This window comes from Lolium rigidum, chromosome 4 (assembly GCF_022539505.1).
Source record: "Lolium rigidum isolate FL_2022 chromosome 4, APGP_CSIRO_Lrig_0.1, whole genome shotgun sequence".
In the NCBI taxonomy this organism is placed as follows: Eukaryota; Viridiplantae; Streptophyta; class Magnoliopsida; order Poales; family Poaceae; genus Lolium; species Lolium rigidum.
The window spans coordinates 77038510-77060591 of record NC_061511.1 but is presented as its reverse complement, the minus strand read 5'-3'; the positions used below and the strand labels follow the sequence as shown (position 1 = coordinate 77060591).

Sequence of the window (22082 nt, the reverse complement as noted above, 5' to 3'; positions counted from 1 at the left end):
ATTGCACATCGTTTGTCATATTAACTGAAATGAAATGATGATGTAAATAAACTGAAATGAAATGATGACGCACCTGCTCTAGTTAGCCTTAGAAAAGCTAAGCCACGCGAGACTTCTGCGTGGGATGCTAAGCCTGACCAATCGATCAGTCATTCCTTGCATCTTAATTTCGATATAAACTGGAAAGGGTTGCTTGACATCATTATTTGGGCCTTTACTGGTGTCAATGTGCAGCAAGCCAGCAACACAAAGTGACAGAATGCACAACAATTGCAATAAAAATGAAGAAGATTAACAAGTAAGAGTACGGACGGTGGAGTAAAAGAGCAGCGCAAATATAATTGTCAGACGTGTACCGTACATTCATCTACCTTTCAAAAAATATTTTTTCGATAAAGAAAATATATTAATATCATGGAGATATCAATTACAACCTAGCCTCTACACCAATAAAATATTTAAAGACATCAGGATGCACATAACTAAGAAAACAAATAAAAAAGAGAAAAAAGAAAACAAAGACCCCGTGGCGATGTTGAATCACTCGCTAGAGTAGCAATCAAACCACCACCGAAAACAACTACTACAAATGAGATTCTCCAAAAGCAATGTCTTAAAAAAACCAGTGCATAAGCTTTGTCATCATCCGATCGAAGATCTTTGGGTTTTCACCCTAAAGAAAGTCCTAGTTTCTAAAACAATGGTTTCAGCAAGACCATTGCGAGGTACATCCAGTGAAGACAGTACATTGGGTTTGCAATCATGGATCCGTACTCAAGGAGCAACACCACGAATGCAGTCCACCTGTGCCCCCCCCCCCCGCCAAGGTTGCTGCTGCCAATCGCCAAACACCAGACACATAAGGAGAACATGTGATGCATTGTCTTCATCGCAGCCAGTACCCTCTCCGCTATTACCAACCTAATATATATTAATACATGTCCCGTGTCACCGACAAGACGGCGAAGCTTCGCTACTCGCCCAAATGAATCAACTCTACCTGAAGATAAGGACGCACATGACCGCATCGACTCCACTCTAGATATCAAGTAGCGTCCTGTGCAAAACTACGGAAATCTTCGAGAGAAAGACCGAAACTCGCCGGCGGCTAAATAGAGATAGTGGAGGCCGACATGAAGAAGATCGAGGCCTTGGTGCTCGAAGAACAGCAGGGCCAAACTACCTTTATTCTTCGATGCAGACAAGCAGGTCTCCACGCCGCCATCTGCCGCCCAATGGGCCCGACCGCCCCAGAAGAAGGAGGAGGCCACCACCATGCTCGGGACATCTTCCCCAGACGTCCTCGTGCCGCGGGACTAGCCCAGGAGTTCCTCCGCGTGCCGTCATCAGTGACGTCACGATGCATCAAGGGAAACAATGGTCATGCCCTAGGAGGCCTGCCCATGACCACCAACTGTTTTCGTCATCTGTCGCTGACGATGCTCGCCAAGATCTCTTGGCCGGCGCCGTCCTGCGCTACCATCGAAGCCTAGGTCGGTGCGGGGCGCCACTGCCGATGCTACGAAATCTACGCCGCCGCGCTAGGGAGGCCCGTTGCAGCAAGGAAGCCGGTTGAGGAAGCTTCGCCGCTGCCGCACCGCCAAGACTTTTCCCAGAGATGATGCCAGCGGTGGCGGGAGGATGGGCGAGGATGGGGTGCCTAGATGGGAGGGGGCGGCGGCGCTCCCGTGTGGCCCGGCGTGACCGCACGGGAGCGGTTTCGGGAGCGCGTCTCTCTTGCGCACTAATTATGTACTCAACTTAAACTTTCCTCATAAGAAGGGAGACCTTTGAAAGAATAATAGAATTTATTAAATGAAAAAGCTAATCCACTCAAAATCACAAATGCACTTGACATTTCGATAATATGAAACTAGCATGTCTTGCTCGACAGTGGCCCGAGCCCTAGTGACCGGGCGCTGGCGGAGTTCTTCTAGGTCAATGAGAGCTCCCATTCTTGATCAGATTTGGAGATCGAGGACTCCTCACAACCGCAATTTTTTTATGTGGCAGGTCTCCAGGAGCAGGTGTGCTGGCCTTGTTGTCTACAACCTAATCTCACTCAACCTCTCGTGCGTGAACTGGATAAACTAGGAACAGAGAAAGGAGATGAACACAATGACGATTTTGTGCAGCGTACAACTTGCCGCTTTTCCGTTTCTATTCCTTCTTATTCTGCGAGAATAACAAACTTTGCCGAGAAGATCGGCCACGCCCCCGACTGAATCGTGCCATCCCACGATTCGGAACGAGCCCACGGCTGTCCTACAAACTAGGACACGAACGCACAGACCGCGTCGTGCAACAACTGCAAACCAAAGTCTCTGTCGCTAAAAACTGAACCTAGACAGAGACACTACTCTGAAACTGAAAGACAGTGAAACTAAAACCCCTTTCAATCAGCAAGGATTATTCCAACAAACTCCCCCTAAGACTTGCTGATCCTACTTGATGTCCACCATGCCAATGCGAGTGCGGAGCTCCTGGAAGCGTACGCGCGCCAAGGGCTTGGTGAGGATATCGGCCAGCTGCTCGCTGGTACTGATGTGCTCGACGTTGATCTTCCCGTCGTCGATGCAGATGGCGGATGTAGTGGTAGCGCACTTCAATGTGCTTGCTCCGATCGTGAAAGACAGGATTTTTGCACAACTGAATGGCTGACTTGTTGTCGATGAAGATAGTGGTGGCGCCGCTCTGCTTGCCGGTGATGTCGTCCAGCAGTCGACGCAGCCACACGGCCTGACATGCCGCGGTGGTGGCAGCGACGTACTCCGCCTCGCACGACGACAGGGCCACCACCTTCTGTTTCTGGGACTGCCATGCGACAGGACTATCCCCAAACGAGAAGAGGGTGCCGGTGGTGCTCTTGCGGTCGTCGACGTCGCCGGCCATGTCGGAATCACTGAAGCCCCTCAGTTCGCGATCACCACCGCGAGTGTATCTGCAGCCAAAAGACTGCGTGCCCGCGATGTACCGCAGTAGATGCTTGACGGCGGCGAGATGCTCCGTCGTTGGTGACTCCATGAAGCGGCTCACATAGCCCACCGCGAAGCTGATGTCGGGGCGGGTGTGAACCAAGTAGCGCAGGCAACCCACGATACTTCTGTAGAACGTACCGTCCGTCGGTGGGTGCTTGCTGTCCTTGCTCAGCTTCGTGCGGGGCTCCATGGGCACTAGTGCTGGATTGCACCCCTCCATGCCCGCACGCTCGAGCAGCCTCCCAGCGTAGCTGGACTGCGCCAGCGTGATGCCGTCCTTGCCCTGGCTCACCTCGATCCCGAGGTAGAAGTGCAGGAGCCCAAGGTCGCTCATGCGGAACTGCTTCATCATCTCCAGCTTGAAGCGCTTGATCTCGTCTGCGTCGGCGCCGGTGACGATCAGGTCGTCCACGTAGACGCCAAGAAGAAGACGAGAGTGTCCGTGGCCACGCGTGTACATGGCGTGCTCCGACGGGCTGCTGGTGAAGCCAAGCTGCATGAGTGTATCGTCCAGCTTCTTGTTCCAGGCGCGAGGAGCTTGACGAAGGCCGTAGAGCGCCTTGTGAAGCTTGAAGACCTTGTGCTCACCTGCAGCTTGTGCGAAGCCCGGCGGCTGCCCAACATACACCTCCTCCTGCAGGTCCCCGTTGAGAAACGCGGACTTGACGTCGAGATGGTGCAGCTGCCAGCCCTGGTGCGCTGCAACAGCAACCAGAAGCCGCACGGAGTCCAGACGAGCTACAGGCGCGAACACGTCGTCGAAGTCGACTCCCTCGCGCTGCACGTAGCCCTTTGCCACCAAGCGCGCCTTGTGCTTCACCACGACACCTGCGGCGTCCTTCTTTGTTTTGAACACCCACTTGAGCCCGATGGGGCGATGCCCGGGAGGAAGATCGGTGAGTGTCCACGAGTCGTTTTCCTCAATTGATGCCAGCTCGTCCAGCATCGCTTGGCGCCAGCACTCGTGAGGGACCGCGTCGTCGAAGGACTCTGGCTCGTCCATGAGGAAGAGACGCCTCCCTTGTGGTGTTGCTGCTGCTCCCTTGTCCGTCAGTTCCGCCACCATGCGGAAGCGGTGCGGATTTTCCGGATCATCACCATCATCAAGAGTGTCGGTGAAGCTATCCGGCGGTGTGACGAACTCGACGCCGGTGGTCGATGTAGGCACGGACGGCGCAGGCCCTGAGCCTGAGCTTTCGCCCACCTCAGTGTACGCCCCCGCGGGAGTGAGTGCTGCACTTGCTGCGGGTGGGCCGTTGCTTGGTGGTGTAGGAGGCGAGGCTGTCGTGGATGGCGTCGCTGGCTCGCCGCCCGGATCGCGTCGTGCGGGTGCTCCTCCGTGCACCATGTACTCCACGACAAGCTCGTCGTGCTCGCCCTGCTCCTCGTTGCTCCAGTCCCAGCTGGAGCCCTCGTCAAACACCACGTCCCTGGACACGATCATGCGCTTGCCCACAGGATCGTATAGCCTCGTAGCCTTTGGAGCCTGGTTCATAGCCTAGGAAGACAGTCTTGATGCTGCGATCTTCCAGTTTCTTCAAGCCTGGACGCGTGACCTTTGCGTACGCGACGCAGCCAAATGTGCGCAGGTGCTCCACGTCCGGTTTCCGGCCATACCACGCCTCGAAGGGTGTCTGGCCGTCCACAGCGCGTGTGTACGATCTGTTGAGCACGTACACAGCGGTGTACACCGCCTCCCCCCAGAACCGGAGTGGCACGCGCTTGGCCTTCAGCATACTGCGAGCCATCCCGACGACTGTCTGGTTGCGCCTCTCCACGACACCGTTCTGCTGTGGCGAGTAGGGCGCAGTTAGGTGCCGCTGGACACCAAGGTCGGCGAAGTAGGAGCCCAGCGCAGTGGAGGTGAATTCTCCCCCACGATCCGTACGGAAGGTGCGGAGAGGATGCCCACATTCACGCTCCGCGGCGGCCGTGAAGCGCATGATGCTGTCCGCGGCGCCGTCCTTCGATGGCAACACCTTGAGCCACATGTAGCGGCTGTGATCGTCCACAAGAAGAAGGAAGTACCTCCCTCCTCCCGGCGTTGGCGGCGTGATGGGGCCGCACAGATCGGCGTGGACGAGCTCGAGCGACGTCGTGGCGCGGAAGTTGGCAATCTGGGGAAAAGGTGAGCGCCTCTGCTTGCCTGCGAGACATGCCTCGCAGATTTGGTCTGCGTGAGCCACCGCCGGCAGACCACGCACCATGCCAGTGCGTGACATCTTCTGGAGCGCGCCAAAGTTCTGGTGCCCAAACCTCTCGTGCCAGCGCCACGCTGCCTCGGAGCTGCGTGCGGAGAGGCACACAGGTTGCGTGATCTGCAGCGTGACCTTGTACAGACGATTCGGCGAGCGAGGAACTCTGGCGAGGAGGCGATCGTACCGATCCCACAGCGACATGAAGCCGTTGCGGATGGACGATGGGCAGCCATGCTCGTCTAGCTGCCCGAGGCTCACGATGCTGGTCTTGAGTCGAGGGATGTGGTACACGTCGGTGAGGGCACGGTGTTCGTCCCCACGCACGGCAATCAGGACGGTGCCGCGGCCAGTGATCTCGACGACGGAGTTGTCCCCGAAGCGTACCGTGCCCTTGACGCTCTCGTCCAGCTCCGAGAAGACGGCGCGGTTGCCCGTCATGTGGTTGGAGGCACCCGTGTCGAGGTACCATGGTACCTCCACGGGTTCTGCGAGCTCGCCAAGGCGGACCTTGGCTCGTTCTTCGTTGAGGAAGACGTGGCCGCCCACGCGCTCCGGCTCGTCGCCGGCCGGGCACAGCTCCGCCATCAGCATCGCTGCTTGCACGTCCTCGTCGTCGCCCTCCTTGATCAGGTGAGCCTCCTCCCTTTTCTTCTTGCGGCAGTCTCGGGCCCAATGACCCAGCTTACCGCAGTAGCGGCACTCGTCGTCCTTCTGGGCGCCGCCGCCGGTGCTCTTGCCCTTGTCACGAGCGCCGTCGCGTCCGCGTCCCTTGTTCCGGCCTTGCTTGCCGGACGCAGTCCCTCCGCTGCTGCCGGAGGAACCGTCGTGCTTCATGCGAGCGCGCCACTGCTCCTCAGTGAGCAGCAGCTTGCCGCCGCTCGCGCCATCCGCGACGTCGTCGTCCTCGTCTTCTTCGCAGACCTTGAGGCGCCCCGTGAGTTCCTCGATCGACATCTTGGAGAGGTCGAGGAGGCCCTCGATCGAGCGGGCCATCTGCTTGAACTGCTTGGGCACGACGCGCAGGTACTTGAGGATGACCTTCTTGTCATCCACCGGATCGCCGAGGACCTCCATCTGATGAACTAGATCCTGCAAACGCATCCCGAATTCATCAACGGTCTCACCGGGCTTGAAGCGGATCGCTTCGTACTCCTTGCGCAGGTTCTGCGCCTTGGACTCGCGCACCCGATCGGCGCCGACGCGGATCGTCGTGATCGCGTCCCACGCCTCTTTCGCCGTCTTCTTGACGGCAAGCAGAGGGATCATCTCCGGCGGAACTGCACGGAGGATCGCCTCCATCGCCGAACGATCATCGTCGTAGTCTCCTTTCCCGGTCTCAATCACATCCCACAGGTGCCGAACCTGCAGGATCACGCGCATGAGGAGAGACCAGGAGTTGTAGTTCGTCCGCGTGAGGATCGGCCACGCCGTGCTCGATCCGCCGCCCACATCGCGCCCAGAGCGCGGGACGGCGAGCGCGCGTTCCTGCGATGCCGCTGGCGATCCGAACTCGCTCTTCCCCGCGTCCTCAGCCGACTGCTCGTCGGACTTCTTGGACGGGTCGCCGGCGTTCTTCGGCATCCCACCTTTGGGCATGGAGCAACGAGGCTCTGATACCACGTGTTGTCTACAACCTAATCTCACTCAACCTCTCGTGCGTGAACTGGATAAACTAGGAACAGAGAAAGGAGATGAACACAATGACGATTTTGTGCAGCGTACAACTTGCCGCTTTTCCGTTTCTATTCCTTCTTATTCTGCGAGAATAACAAACTTTGCCGAGAAGATCGGCCACGCCCCCGACTGAATCGTGCCATCCCACGATTCGGAACGAGCCCACGGCTGTCCTACAAACTAGGACACGAACGCACAGACCGCGTCGTGCAACAACTGCAAACCAAAGTCTCTGTCGCTAAAAACTGAACCTAGACAGAGACACTACTCTGAAACTGAAAGACAGTGAAACTAAAACCCCTTTCAATCAGCAAGGATTATTCCAACAGGCCTACGGATAGGCTGCAGCGATGAGGCATTGCTCACCCTGCAGCTTGCCCTCTCCGTGATCAGGAGCCTGACTAGTTGCGTTGTGGCGCGTGAGGATTGGGCATGGGCGCTTGTGCGTTGGGGTATGCTGGACATACCAGATGGCTAATCCGAGTTGATCAAATGGTGGACGTCACTTTCTTGCATGGTGGCTCACTAGTGCGACCTCTGGACGGCAGTGGCTCTTGTCTTTTGGTACATTTGGAGGCACTGAAACGACGAGGTCTTCAAGAGAGCCTCGCTAGCAGCGGCAGTGATCAGGAGCAAGATCATGAAAGAATACGATAGGTAGCGTTTGACGAAGCTTTTCTGCAGAGATTCCAGAGCCGGTGCCCCTTTGGTTGCTAGTAGGAGGATTTTTCTTTTTCTTTTTTCAGAGCTATCACCTCATGCTGGCAGCAAAACAGTTTTGGTTGGCGTTGTTGCTGTATTTGACAACCCTTCTATATACTATATGATTGATACACCTTTGCTTTGAGGGTGCATTCTCGAGAAAACCTAGCATGTCTAAAATAAAACTATATTTTTTACCGTAAAGTTCGCCCAGTACTTCGAATACTATTAGGTATGAGTGACTCGTTTTAGACATTACCATAAACTGTAACGGAATAACCTCGTTTGCAGGATCTGGTTAGGATTTACTTTTTGGCAAGCACGAATAAAATAGTGGCTATTTTTACGATTTCAGCTATTTGCATGAGATGCTCATAGGAAAGTTGGTCTTGGAACAACCGGTTTCCTGTTCGCCTCGAGCGCTCCCGCGGGCGCTCGGGCGAACCCTAACACCGCGCCTAGGCCTCCCCCCTCCTCCCCCTGCCGCCGCCGCCGGCTGAAGCCGCCGGGCAAAGCCTGGCCGATGCTGGCGGCAGCGGACCTCCCTCCCCTCGCTCCTCTGGTCCTTAGCGTGGGCGGCGTGACCGGAGGCGCTGTCCTCGCACGGATCTCGGCGCATCCGGGGTGGGCTGGCCTGCGGCCGGCGAGGTCCGCGCTCCTCGAGGCGGCGTGGAGAGCGCTGCGGGTGCCGTCTCCGTGGGAGGCGGAGGCGGGCGGCTCGGGTGCTTCTCCGACGAGATCTGATCCGGCGGCGGCCGACCCTACCGACGATGGCGGCTGGGGACGACGGCGCAGACGCCTTGGCGCAGCAAGCAGGTTTGGTGGACGCGTGGGGGCGGTTGGACGGCCACGCCGGTCGGATCTGGGCCAGGGCCCCCGATCTGGATCTGGCAGCCCTGCCCCGCCCCGTCCCTTCCCGGCGGTTGCCATGCCACCCCAGGGGGGTCTGCTGGCACGCTAGGCCGTCGGCACGGAGGGTCGTGTCCGGCGGAGGGCCGTCCGCCTGCTGTCTTCTGGCCTCGGCCTTCTTCGGGTGTGTCCCAAGTTTTGTCAAGGTGGTACCTTTCGCTGCGCGGGTGCAAGATTGAGGATGCCGGGGCGGCGGCCCTGGAAGGTGGGAACCTTGTGGGTTGGTGGGCGAGCCCGAGGTTCTGGTGCTGGCTGGGGCCATGGACATGGGGTTGTCATGGTTCTTAGCGAGTTGCGTTCTGTGGGGGCGTGGTGGCTGTCACCTCGGTGGTGGCCCTCGCCATGTCTGGGTGGTGGGGAGGTGATGCCGAGAGGAAACTCTCGCCCTGGTTCTCCCAGGGACACGACGGCGGCATCCACGGACGTCGTCTCCTTCTTGAAGGCGTCGTTGTGGCTTCTCCCTGCCCCCTTTCGTGCTCCGGGTGAAAACCCAAGATCCCCGGATCGGGCGGTGGCGGCACTCCGGTGTCGTGCTCTTCTTGAAGACACCGTCTTGGAGCCCACATCACAAGGGTCTCCGACGGTCGTGTCGGAGGTGACTCTTTGGCGATCTTCGGCAAGGCTTGCTCTGTGCCCTTCCCTTGTCGAGCTTCCTTGGTGCTGTTGTTCGGTTTGTGAGCATCTTGGCTCGGTCCCCGGTGGTGGTCGGCTTCCGGTGGTGTTTCTGCGATGGAGGAGGTCTGTTGAGGCGCGCGTGAAAATGGCTCGCTCTCGAGTGAGCTCCGGCCCGACACTGTAGACTCCACCTCTCCTACGAGTCCTCGTAGGCGCGTTGGCTGAGCTTGTTGGTTGCGCTTTCGGCTGTAGCTTCTTCGGTAGTTCGTGTGGATGTGTGGTGTCGTTCTGTAAGCTGAGTTCAGCACTTTATATCAATCTCGCCGTTCATGGCTTTGTTAATTCAAAGTTGGGCAATTGAGTGCCTTTTATCTAATAAAAAAGTTGGTCTTGATGTGAATTTGGGTAGCCAGGGGCTGGTTAGTACTCCTATGCTAGCAAGCAAAATGGAGGATGCGCTTGATCGCACCACGGTGATTGTACAAGCAAACGGCACAAATCCAGGGCATCAGTAAAAAGACGAGTCGCCTGACCAGATGGTGGACAACCAGAATATTTCGGGCAAAGAGAACTCAAAAGAACTGACAGCAGTTAATGCACGGATCTAGATTAAGTGTTAACCTCAACATGATGCTAACAGCTACTAATACAGATGTGAGATCTGGTATCGATTAACTTAATCAAAGGTTTTCCGGTCGAGAGTTCGAGATCTCTGTATGTCAACGGATACAGCTAATGCAATTGGGCATCTATCATTTCGGGTTTACTTGCATAATGTGACATTGTATGGTTGCTGGCTTGAGCACCGTGGAGCGCACATGGAAGGCACTGCTATACATGGTAGCAAGCGGATTATTTTAGTTCCGTTTGAACGACTTAGACTCAAAGTTCTGGTCAATCCAACTATAAGCCTAACGAGAAGAGCATCCATTTCCTACACTGCTACGAGTCTACCACATCCATTCCATACACACAAAAAGTTAACCAGTAACCATGGAGGGTGCTCTTGTGAGTGTGGCGACGGGAGCTTTGAAGCCGGTGGTGGGGAAGCTGTTCGCTCTACTTGGTGATGAGTACAAGCGGTTCAAGGGGGTGCGGGACCAGATCAGGTTCCTCACCAGCGAGCTCGCCACCATGCACGCATTCCTTCTGAAGATGTCAGAGGAGGAGGAGGGGGGTCATGATCCGCTCGACCAGGCGTGGATGAAGGAGGTTCGGGAGCTGTCATACGACATGGAGGAGTCCATCGATGACTTCATGTTGCATGTCGGTGACAAAGATGCTAAGCCAGATGGCTTCATCGACAAGATCAAGCACTCGTTGGGGAAGTTGGGGAAAATGAAGACTCACCGCCGGATCGGAAAAGAGATCGAAGATCTGAAGAAGCAAATCATTGAGGTGGGCGAGAGGAATGCAAGGTACAGGACAGGAGGTGTCATCTCCAAGATGAGCAATTTGACTATTGACCCTAGAGCACTTGCTATCTTTGAGCATGCCTCCAAACTGGTTGGAATTGAAGAACCCAAGGCTGAGATAATAAAATTGTTGACCGAAGAGCAGGGATGTGGGTTAACGCCACAAAATCTGAAGGTGGTTGCCATCGTTGGATTTGGAGGGATAGGAAAAACAACCCTCGCGAATCAAGTGTATCAAGAGCTCAAGGTGCAATTCCAGTGCAGTGCTTTCATATCCGTGTCTCGAACTCCAGATATGATGAGTATTCTGAGAACTATTCTTAGTGAAGTCAGCAAGCAACGCTATGTTGATACTGAAGCAGGGAGCATCCAACATCTGATCAGCAAGGTCCATGATTTCCTAATAGGCAAAAGGTAATCTCTCCATTTGTTTTTAACTGACGATCTTCAAGTCTATTAAGAAATTATTAAGATATATAATGAATATGTCAGAATACTAGTAATTTTCTATACAATAATGTTCAACTCCTTCAGATAGTATAAGGCAGAGTCCCGTTGCATGTGGTAATGCATGTAGCTTTGCTGTTTTCATCTTGAATCGTCGTTTGGATGTGTCTCTAAAATAATGATTTGCTCCTCATGCATTTTGTCCAGATAAGATTCATACTTGTGGCTATGATATCATCTCTTTTTTACAGTACCGATTATATTTAGGCTATCACTCGTGTACTTTTTTTTTGCGAAAATTCCCCCAATCTATTAATAATCATCAACCGTAATACAAATAGCCCAAAAAGTAATAAAAACTACAAATAGGTACTTGGACCACCTAGCGACGACTACAAACGCTAGCACGAGCCGAAGGCGCGCCGCTGTCCTCGCCCCTGCATCACCGGAGTCAGGCAAAGCTTGTCGTAGTAGAGCTTGCTGTAGTAGACAGACGAAAAGTCGTGCTAAAACCCCAAAGGACCAACGCACCATAGCAGTAATCCTCGCCGTTGATGATAACCGTAGATCGGAAGAGACTACAAAGAACCACACCATCGAACACGATAACCGAACGGATCCCAGAAGATCCGCCGGACACACAACTCCACGCGTCCTCCGTCAGCGCTAGACGCACCACCGGAACGGGGATAGGGCGGGGAGGACCTTATTCTAACTTCAGGATGTAGCCGCCGCTTCACCATCCCGGACAAGACACTGCAAAATAAGCTAAAAAGGACAAAAAGTCCCCGCCGGCGAGGAGCCGTGGTCCGCCATACCTCAAAGGCCCCAAGGCCGCTGGAGGTGGAGCGAACCAACAGCGTCGCCGGCGAGGAGTACGGAACCCTAGATTGGTTCTGGAGCCGCCGCCTCTATCGCCTCACCTGGGAACGTATCGATTCCTCTCAGTACAACTTCTCGTGTACTTAAGAGTACCCAGAGTTAGGTCGGTGTGTAGGATTATTTCAAGTGGTCAAGACATCTGTTTCAACTTTGAACGGTTGATTTTCCCTCTGATTTCCGTAATGTACCATGCAAACAGACGTGCATGAAATGCAGCCTTTTTTATATTTTCTTGGTTGTATACGCTTTGCACTTTACAGTAAGCCCCCCTCCTTAATATCACTAATAAATCTTGTGCAGATACTTTATTGTAGTTGATGATATATGGAGCGTGGGAGCATGGGAAATCATTCAGTATGCATTCCCTATGATGAGTGGAGGCAGCAGAATAATCACCACATCACGTGTTAAAGACGTTGCTCAGTATTGTAGCGCATCATTCACTGGATGTGTATATAATATAAGACCTCTTGACATGGTGCACTCAAGACAATTGTTCCATAGAAGACTATTCAAATATGAAGAAGATTTCCCTTCACACCTCAAAGATGTTTCAGATGAAATATTGAGAAAGTGTGATGGATTACCTTTGGCAATTATTGCAATATCCGGTTTACTGGCTAACAGAGGAAATACAAAATATGAATGGGAGCAAGTGAAAGTTTCAATAGGTTGTGCACTTGAAAGAAATCCTACTGTTGAAGGAATGATGAAGATAATATCCCTTAGTTACTTTGATCTTCCTGCTCACCTCAAAACTTGTTTGCTGTATTTGAGCATATTTCCAGAAGATGCTATTATTCAAAAAAAGGGCCTGATATGGAGATGGATCGCTGAAAGATTCATTTATAATGAAGGCAGATATACATTGTACGAGTTGGGAGAGAAGTGTTTCAATGAGCTTGTCAACCGAAGTCTAATTCAACTTGTGGAGACGAACTATGGTGTGGTCAAGAGTTGTCGAGTTCATGACACCATCCTTGATTTCATTATATCAAAGTCAATTGAAGAGAACTTTGTTACTTTAGTTAGTGACTCCAATATAACTGAAACACAAAGCAAAGTTCGTCGGCTTTCTCTCCAAGGACACAAGGAAAAGAATTTATGTGAGCCAGAGAATCTAGTACTGTGTCATATCCGATCACTTCATGTGTTCGGGCATTTAGGGGAATTCCCTTCTTTGGATCGATTCATGCATTTGCGTGTTTTGGACTTTGAAAGTGGTTACATGCTTGAAAACAATCATCTTGAAGGTATAGGCAGGCTATTACAATTGAGATACCTAAACCTCAAAGGGACAGAAGTAAGTGAGCTCCCACAACAAATTGGAAATTTGTTGTGCTTAGAGATGCTGGACCTAAGAGGCACCAGTGTACATGAATTACCAGCCTCCATTGTCAATCTCAAAAAAATGGTGAATTTACTTGTTAATAATTATGTTAAATTTCCTGATGGAATTGCAAAGATGCAAGCCCTGGAGAGTCATATAAATGTCCATGTCTCCCGTCAATCAATTAATTTCCTCCAAGAACTTGGCCAGCTAAAGAATTTGAAGACATTGCTCCTTGATTTTGAAGGAGTTTCCGCCACGGGACACGAAAATGGAGCTACAGTGGACATGAAAGCCATAGTATCTTCTCTACAGAACCTTGGTACTCTTTCTATTGGTAAAAATAGCAATTTCTTGACGGAAGCATATTTGCTTCCGCCAGCTCTAAAAAAACTAGTAGTTTGGGGTTCAACTGTCACAAGGGTTCCGAATTCAGTGGGATCCCTCGTCAACCTCCGGTCATTACTCCTTTGGATGGATCATGTTGGGGAAGAGGACTTCTGCATCCTTGGTGGATTACCCTCTCTGCTCAAGCTAAATCTAGTAATTGGAAATTGTGAAGATAGCCGTAAAATCAGACTTATAGTCCGTGGTGCACATGGCTTTTCATGCTTAAGGATATTTTGGTACAGTATATGGGATGACGAGATGAATCTTATGTTTACAGCAGGATCCATGCCCAAGCTAGAAGAATTTCAAACTAGATTCGATGCAGTTAAAACAGAGTCTTTCATTGGTGGGGATTTGGATTTCGGGGTTGAAAACCTCACCTCCCTCACCTCAATCAGATGGATTGCAAGTGGCCATGGTGACGCGGTTAACGCCGCAAGGGCTGCTATGGAGAGGAAAGTGAGAACACACCCCAACCACCCTAGACTGTCATTTAGGTTAAGATAAGAGTGCATCGGTGGTGAGAAGGTACTAATTTCTCCGCTGAACAGGGCCACACTATATATTTTCGAACTACTATGTACCTCTGTTCCGTTGCCTGATGTGATCACGTCCTCTGTCTTTTCAGCTAGGGGCACTACGCACTACGCGGGGTGTGAATGTGACGGGGATGCCTTATGGTTGCGCAGAGCCGCAGAAGGTGTGCCGGAGGTGAAGAAGACACGGCACACATACTGGGATCAGCATCTGGGCGATGGCGGTATTGGCGTTTCCAAGACTACATTCAAGCAATCTGGAGAGCTTGTGGATTACTACTACGGTTCAGAAAGGGGCACCGCATCAGGAGAAGTAATTTACCTGTCTGGCGCGTGCACTATTCTATTCAAATCTGGATTAATTGTTGAAATTAAATTTTGGACTTGAGAGATGTGGCTTGGCCCGAGGTTTTCAAACTCAGTATGCTTCAGTGCTCCTCTCTAACCGAATTTAAGGGGTTATATTTGGTCTTTTTTTCTACCTTAGGCCGGCGAAAGCCATATCCAATATATGTATACTCGTATATATGCTATCTATACGTGGCGGTAGAAAAAAAAGATCACGTGACTAGGTAACAATCCCAGTTGCCTCACTACCGCCCCACGACTTGCATGCATGTTTTAAAACCTGTTGGATGCATACACATCCGTTGGGATCTGACGACGGCGCCGCCAAATGACGAAATCGCTACGTTGGTAGGGATCCTGCTAATTAAGGTAGGGATCTTGCTAATTAAGGTTGCTATGCACGCCGGTCATCTCTGCCATTGCCGGTCATATTGTGGCCACTCCAGAGCCGCTAGCCCATCGACGGAGGGTATCCTCTGTTCCCGGCGAGGCTATGGTTAGGGTCTCCTTCGATCCTATCGAGGTGTTGGGACGCTCAAGTTCTCCTGATCGTGCTCGTGGGCTTCCTCCTCGGGGGCACGTAACCGTATTAGTACGTCATACGTACAAAAATTACTCGTAGCAAGTTGATTATTTTAGTTCTGTTTGAACGAATTAGGCTCAAAGTTCCGGTCAATCCAACTATTAGCCTAAGGAGAAGAGCATCCATTCTCCTACACTGCTACCAGTCTACCACATCCATTCCATACACACACAAAATTAACCAATAAAAATGGAGGGTGCTCTCGTGAGTGCGGCAACGGGGGCTTTGAAACCGGTTGTGGAGAAGCTGTTCGCTCTGCTTGGTCATGAGTACAAGCAGTTCAAGGAGGTGCATGACCAGATCAGGTTCCTCACCAACGAGCTCACCACCATGCACGCCTTCGTCCTGAAGATGTCGGAGGAGGAGGAGGGGGGTCATGATGTGCTTGACAAGGCGTGGATGAAGGAGGCTCGGGAGCTATCATACGACATGGAGGAGTCCATCGATGAGTTCATGCTGCGTGTCGATGAAAAAAATGCTAGGCCAGATGGGTTCATCAACAAAATCAAGCACTCATTGGCGAAGTTGGGGAAGATGAAGACTCGCCGCCGGATCGGAAAAGAGATCGAAGATCAGAAGAAGCAAATCATTCAGGTGGGCGATAGGAATTCAAGGTACAGGACAGGAGGTGTCATCTCCAAGATGAACAATCTGACTATCGACCCTAGAGCACTTGCTATCTTTGAGCATGCCTCCAAACTGGTTGGAATTGCAGAACCCAAGGCTGATATAATTAAAATGTTGACCCAAGATGAAACATGTGGATCAACGCCACAACATCTGAAGGTGGTCTCCATCGTTGGATTTGGAGGAATAGGCAAAACAACCCTCGCCAATCAAGTATATCAAGAGCTCAAGGCGCAATTCCAGTGCGGCGCTTTCATATCCGTGTCTCGGACTCCAGACATGATGAGTATTCTGAGAACTATTCTTAGTGATGTCAGCAATCAAAAGTATGTAGACACTGAAGCAGGGAGCATCCAACATTTGATTAGCAAGGTTCATGATTTCCTAACAGACAAAAGGTAATGTATCGATTTTCTTTACCTAATCATCTTCAAATTTATTTATTTAATGTAATGAATATGTCAGAATAATTAGAGATTTTATTTTCAGTAATGTTTCAACTCCTTAAGATTTACTAATAAAGTATCAATCCCCATTACACCCTCCCGTTGGTTATGTATGTAGTTTTGCTGTCTTCACCTTGAAGCCTCGGATTTTTTGGCGCCTCTTAAAAAACATTATTTGTTGCTTATGTACTCTGTCCACATAAGATTTCTACTTGTGACTATTAATATATTTATGCTATCACGCGTATACCTAGTGAGGGTGCCTAGAGTTAGGTCCGTGTGTAGGATTATTTCCTGTGGTCAAGACATCTATAACTTACAACCGTTGATTTTCCCTCATAATGTACCATACAAACATACATGAATTAAATGCAGCCTGTTTTATTTCTTGGTTGGGTACTCTTTGCACTTTACAATAAGGCCACACTAATATCACTCATAAATTATTTGCAGGTATTTTATCGTAGTTGATGATATATGGAGCGTGGCAGCATGGGAAATCATTAAGTATGCATTCCCCATGATGAGTGGAGGCAGCAGAATAATCACCACTTCCCGTGTTAAAGATGTTGCTCATTCATGTTGCTCATCATTCAGTGGTTGTGTCTATAATATAAGACCTCTTGATATGGTGCACTCAAGACAATTGTTCCATAGAAGACTATTCAAATCCGAAGAAGATTTCCCTTCACACCTCAAAGATGTTTCAGATGAAATATTGAAAAAGTGTGATGGATTACCTTTGGCAATCATTGCAATATCTGGTTTACTGGCTAACAGAGAAAATACAAAAGATGAATGGGATCAAGTGAAAGTTTCAATAGGTTGTGCACTTGAAAGAAATCCTAGTGTTGAAGGCATGATGAAGATAATATCACTTAGTTACTTTGATCTTCCTGCTCATCTCAAAACTTGTTTACTGTATTTGAGTATATTTCCTGAAGATGCTATTATTCAGAAGAGGAGCCTGATATGGAGCTGGATTGCCGAAGGATTCATTTATAATGAGGGCAGATATACATTGTACGAGTTGGGAGAGAAGTGTTTCAATGAGCTTGTCAACCGAAGCCTAATTCAACCTGAGAAGACAGACTTTGATGTGGTCAAGAGTTGTCGAGTTCACGACACCATCCTTGATTTCATTATATCAAAGTCAATTGAAGAGAACTTTGTTACTTTAGTTAGTATTCCCGATACAACTATTGGGACACAAAGCAAAGTTCGTCGGCTTTCTATGCAAGTCGACAATCATGAGAATTCATTTGTGCCAGAGAAGCTAGTCTTGTATCATGTCCGGTCATTTTATGTGTTCAGGCATTTAGGGGAAATCCCTTCTCTGGATCGATTCAGGCATTTGCGTGTTCTGAACTTTGAATATTGTCACGGCATAGAGAATCGCCATATTGAAGATATAGAGAGGCTATTACAATTGAGATACCTAAACCTAAGAGGGACAAGAGTTAGTGAGCTCCCACAACGAATTGGAGATTTGTGGTGCTTAGAGATGCTGGACCTAAGAGGCACCAGTGTACGTGAATTACCAGCCTCCGTTGTCAATCTCAAAAAATTGGTGCATCTACTTGTTAATTTTACTGTTAAATTTCCTGATGGAATTGCAAAGATGCAAGCCCTGGAGAGTTATATGAATGTCAAGGTCCCCCGGTATCCAATTAATTTCCTGCAAAAACTTGACCAGCTAAAGAATTTGAAGAAATTGCGCCTTGATTTCGAAGATGTTTCCAACACGAGAGATGAAAATGGAGTTACAGAGGAGTACGTGAAAGCAAATGTATCTCCTCTACAGAACCTTGATGGTCTTCACATTTGGAAGAATATCAAAACACTCCATGTTATGGGTTCAACCATCACAAGGATTCCGAACTCAGTGGGCTCCCTACTCAACCTCCGGTCAGTATTTCTTCGGATGGATCTAGTCGGGAAGAAAGACCTCTGCATTCTTGGTGGATTACCTTTGCTGCTCAAGCTAGGTCTATCAATTGGAAAGTGTGAAGGTAGCCATAATATCAGAGTCATAGTCAGTGGTGCACAAGGGTTTTCATGCTTAAGGAGTTTTTGTTATGACATATCGGGTGCCGAGATGGATTTTATGTTTACAGCAGGATCCATGCCGAAGCTAGAAGTATTAATAACTTATTTCGATATAGTTAAAATAGAGGCTTTCACTCCTGGCGATTTTGATTTCGGAATTGAAAACCTCACCTGCCTCACTACAATCAAATGTGGAGTATTTGCCCGTAAGAGTGAGACTGATGACACGACAAAGGCTGCTATGGAGAGAAATGTGAGAGCACACCCTAACCAGCCTAGCCAGTCATTTGATTATTCTTAAAAGTGCATCGGTGGTGAACAGGTATTAATTTTTCCTCTGAACAGGGCCACATTATATAATTTTCAAACTATGCACCTCTGTAACGTTACCTGATATGATCAGGATCTCTGTATCTTCAGTTCGGGGGTATACATGTGTGGCGGGGAGGCGCAGAAGACGAGCTTGGAACGCAGAAGAAAAAGCTGTGGCGCGCACTCGGATCGGCATCTGGGCAATGGCCTTGCTGGCATAGCCGTGGTGGAACAGCTCGACCTTGGCGGTAGCGGTGATGCGGACGGAGCCAGATGTCTTGAAGGTGGGATGGTGGTGGCAGGGAGGACGCTAAGAGGTTTCGCAGACTTCATTCAAGCATGTCCGGAAAGCTTCCTGATGGTTACTGGATGCACACGTCTCCTGATGGTCGCTCAGGATATCTTGTGCCAGGCTGGTTGGCGGCATACTAGAAGGATATGTTGAGTGTCGTTTTTAGTATGGTGTTTTTTCGAAGGATGATTCTTGTATCAATCCTGATGTTGCGTGAGTTGTAAAACTTTAATACTTGGATTTTAATAAAAGACCGTGTGCATCATTATGATGCAGAAGCCGGGGAATACCCCCATTTCGAAAAAAAAAATGTCCGGAAAGCTTCTGGATTACTATGGTTCAAAAGCTAGCAGAGCACGCACATCTTTATTTCCATCCGGTACATGCACTATATTCAAGCAGGTTTAATTGTTGTAAGGTCGTTCAGTCCTCGAGTTCATCTGGATCTTATTATAAGATTTAAGCTTATTCCGTATTGTCACCTGTAATTAAGTTTTGGAGTTCAGTTGTTAGGTTTCAAAGATGCGGACTTCACCTGTAGGAAAGATTTTTTTTTTCAACCTGTCTACATATAGTCCTTGTCAAGAAACTAAGAAGTTCTGTACGAACTTTATTAGGAGCAACGGTGTGCATATGGGATGCATGTTTGTATCATATTCGTACAGTCTTTAGCTTCCAAAAGGATTGCAGGCGTTTGAATTATGATGTCAATTGTTTAAGTTATGTTTCTTCCTGTTCATTTGTCTTTTGCAGAGGTTTGACGGCAATCTTAATCTCTGTCACCGTGACCATCACGTCGATAAACAAGTTATCAGGTAGTTTCAGTAATCGTTATATAGAAGCACCGATCTCAGATCCGGTGCTACAATCAATGGTGAATGTCATAGTAGTAGCTCCAAAGATAGGTACCTCCGATGATGTATTTTCTCCATAGTTTTAGCTGATTTGATTTTGGTCCACGTCCTCCAATCTCACATTTGAGATTGGTTTGACAGGTGTGGACAACTTTAGGCAGATAATGATGAGAGAGGCCTTTGGAAACGCCCTTATCCGTCAGGGATGACCTTCTTATTCACCACCCTTCTCAGTGGCAGCTATCATTTGACTAGCTGTGTCAATGCTAGTTATCAACCGAACAGAACATCATTTTCACAGAACACGCGTAGCTGACTAGCGATGTTTAGCCTGTGCGCCGAAGTCGGCGTTCGGACGTCATCCAGTATCACATTTGAGATTGGTTTGGCAGGTGTGGACACCTTTGGGCAGATACTTTCGGGCAGTTTCAGACAAACGAAACGATGAGAGGGAGGGACCTTTGGAAATGCCCTAATCAGTCAGATCTTGCTGCAAATATATTACAGTACCATCATCTTATTCAGGGGGATTTGTCAAATTGTCACCCATTTCTTTGCAATTTGATTATTTGTCGCACCTTGTGTCACTGGCTTTCGATGAAAATTGTGGAAATAATCAAATTTCAGAGAAAAATGGGGCAAGTCATCAGATATCCCTCTTATTGAGTGGATAGCTTTGTCAACATAACACACCCAAATGCGTGAGAAATTGGCAAATGCGATAAACGATATCCAGTCACACACAGACGCTGACTTGCAAGGATCAAAGTAAAACCAAGACGAGAACGCGTGATGACCAGATTCACGCTCTCAACAATGACCAGCGGACGGCACGGGTGCCTGCGCGCGTGCTCGTGCGTGCCCCCGTGCGCGAGGGTGTCGGCGCGTGAGCCGGCAAACATGTCGACGCGGCTGGACCATGATTTCAGTCCGTACCAACTCCAGCCATTTTCCTTTGGCAACCACCACTCCAGACATTTTTCAAGTAAAAAACCAAACGAGAACGAGTGAAGCTGACCACATACATGCACGGGCGACCCCGGTACCGCGGACACCATCACCACCGCCGCCGCTCTCATCACCACCGCTGCCACACTTCCTGATCCACCATGGCCGTCTCCACCCCCAGCGCAGGTACGCAAGGCTGCCCTCATCTCGATTACCGACAGGAAGATTGTTCGCGCCCCTGGTTTCCTCCGAATCACAGATGCTAAGGTTTCGGTTCTCGATGCCAATCTGAGGCAAATTGGTCCTGAGGTTCGATTGGAGTCGGTTAATGGCGGAGCCAGTCGTCGGATTAATGGCTTGTGGATCAAAATTGGCCCAGAGACGACGTTTTCTGCTCATATGCGTCGTGATCTTCATCGCGAACCGCCCTCTGCGCGTGTTTGTGGTGTGGTCCAGTTGGGAGATCAGCTTGATTCGGCCGATCCATGGCGGCCTGTGCCCAATCAGTTTCTGGGCCACAACCCAACACTGTGCAGCCATTGCCCTTATCCGTCACCGCATCGCCTAGGTTTAACCCTAGATCTCATCAGACCGGAGCAGTGGTCTTCGTTCCACCTAGGGTTACACCGTGATCCCAATCCCCACCTCCAAATCCACCGCCGATCTGGTCCGGCGTCATCTCCGGTGACCAGAGATCGTTCGTACAAGTGCTGCAGTCGCCTCCGCCGATGGACCGTCGCTATGGGGGTCCTAGGCGTCCCTCTCCGAGGAGATCTCCACCGAGAAACTACTTCGCCAACCGCCCTCGGCCTGGTTCGGAGGCAGATCGTCGTGATGAACAACGGCGCTGGGAAGAGGAAAGGCGTCGTGAGGCAGATTGGCGTTTCGAGGATGAGCACCGTCGAGAGGAAGACAGAAGAAATGCAGATCTGGAGAGGCTCCGTGCGGAGGAGCGCCGCCGTGTCGAGGAACGTCGCCGACTGGATGAGGATCGCCGTCGGGAAGCCTCTCGCATCTCTGAGCGCGTGGCCCGCGAGAGGGCCCTGGCGAACAAGCGTCGCTTGGAGGAAGAAGCCCGCACGCGCGATCGCTGGGCGCATCGCTCTGAGATGCTGCCTGGCGCCTCTTCACACCTGGAGGAACTGCATAGATCTACTGATGTAAGTCAGAATACTTCTTCTTCCATTCCACCTCCAGTAGCAGCTGCAGGTCCCGATAAGGTTGAGATTAGCTTGAATCAGCAGCAGTTTGGGTCTAGTCTGAATATTTCTCCTTCTGCTCCTGCTATGCCTGATCCGGTGGGGTCCTCTGTACCTCCACCAGTCCTTGGTGAAAGGATCGTATGCCGCACCTAGAGGGGGGGGTGAATAGGTGCTAACCAATTTTTAGTTCTTTTTCAATTTAGGCTTGACACAAAGGTAAATTCTCTAGATATGCAACTAAGTGAATTTACCTATATGGGAAGGATATCAACAAAGCAAGGTATAGCTACACAATAGTAGATAGAGTGGGATAGAGGTAACCGAGAGTGAAGCACGCGATGACAC

At 50.3% G+C, this 22082-nt stretch overlaps 2 protein-coding genes across 2 annotated transcripts; both read left to right on the top strand.

Annotated features, from left to right (window-relative positions):
* The first annotated feature begins 10069 nt into the window (after positions 1–10069).
* LOC124647273 (disease resistance protein RGA5-like) lies at positions 10070–14255 on the top strand. The gene is made up of 4 exons (XM_047187237.1): positions 10070–10905; positions 12121–12393; positions 12448–13999; positions 14169–14255. Exons 1-4 carry the CDS (start codon positions 10070–10072, stop codon positions 14253–14255), a joined length of 2748 nt encoding a protein of 915 aa, XP_047043193.1.
* A 941-nt stretch (positions 14256–15196) lies between these two features.
* On the top strand, positions 15197–18430 carry LOC124647272 (disease resistance protein RGA5-like). Its single transcript, XM_047187236.1, has 2 exons — positions 15197–16032; positions 16534–18430. Exons 1-2 carry the CDS (start codon positions 15197–15199, stop codon positions 18428–18430), a joined length of 2733 nt encoding a protein of 910 aa, XP_047043192.1.
* Positions 18431–22082: the final 3652 nt, after the last annotated feature.

Bases quoted from the DNA above. Each gene is read 5' to 3' on its own strand.
- LOC124647272 (XM_047187236.1), top strand. From the start codon at position 15,197: ATGGAGGGTGCTCTCGTGAGTGCGGCAACGGGGGCTTTGAAACCGGTT. The intron at 16,033-16,533 runs GTAATGTATCGA...AATTATTTGCAG, and splicing joins GATTTCCTAACAGACAAAAG to GTATTTTATCGTAGTTGATG.
- LOC124647273 (XM_047187237.1), top strand. From the start codon at position 10,070: ATGGAGGGTGCTCTTGTGAGTGTGGCGACGGGAGCTTTGAAGCCGGTG. The intron at 10,906-12,120 runs GTAATCTCTCCA...AATCTTGTGCAG, and splicing joins GATTTCCTAATAGGCAAAAG to ATACTTTATTGTAGTTGATG. The intron at 12,394-12,447 runs GTGTGATGGATT...ACTGGCTAACAG, and splicing joins TCAGATGAAATATTGAGAAA to AGGAAATACAAAATATGAAT.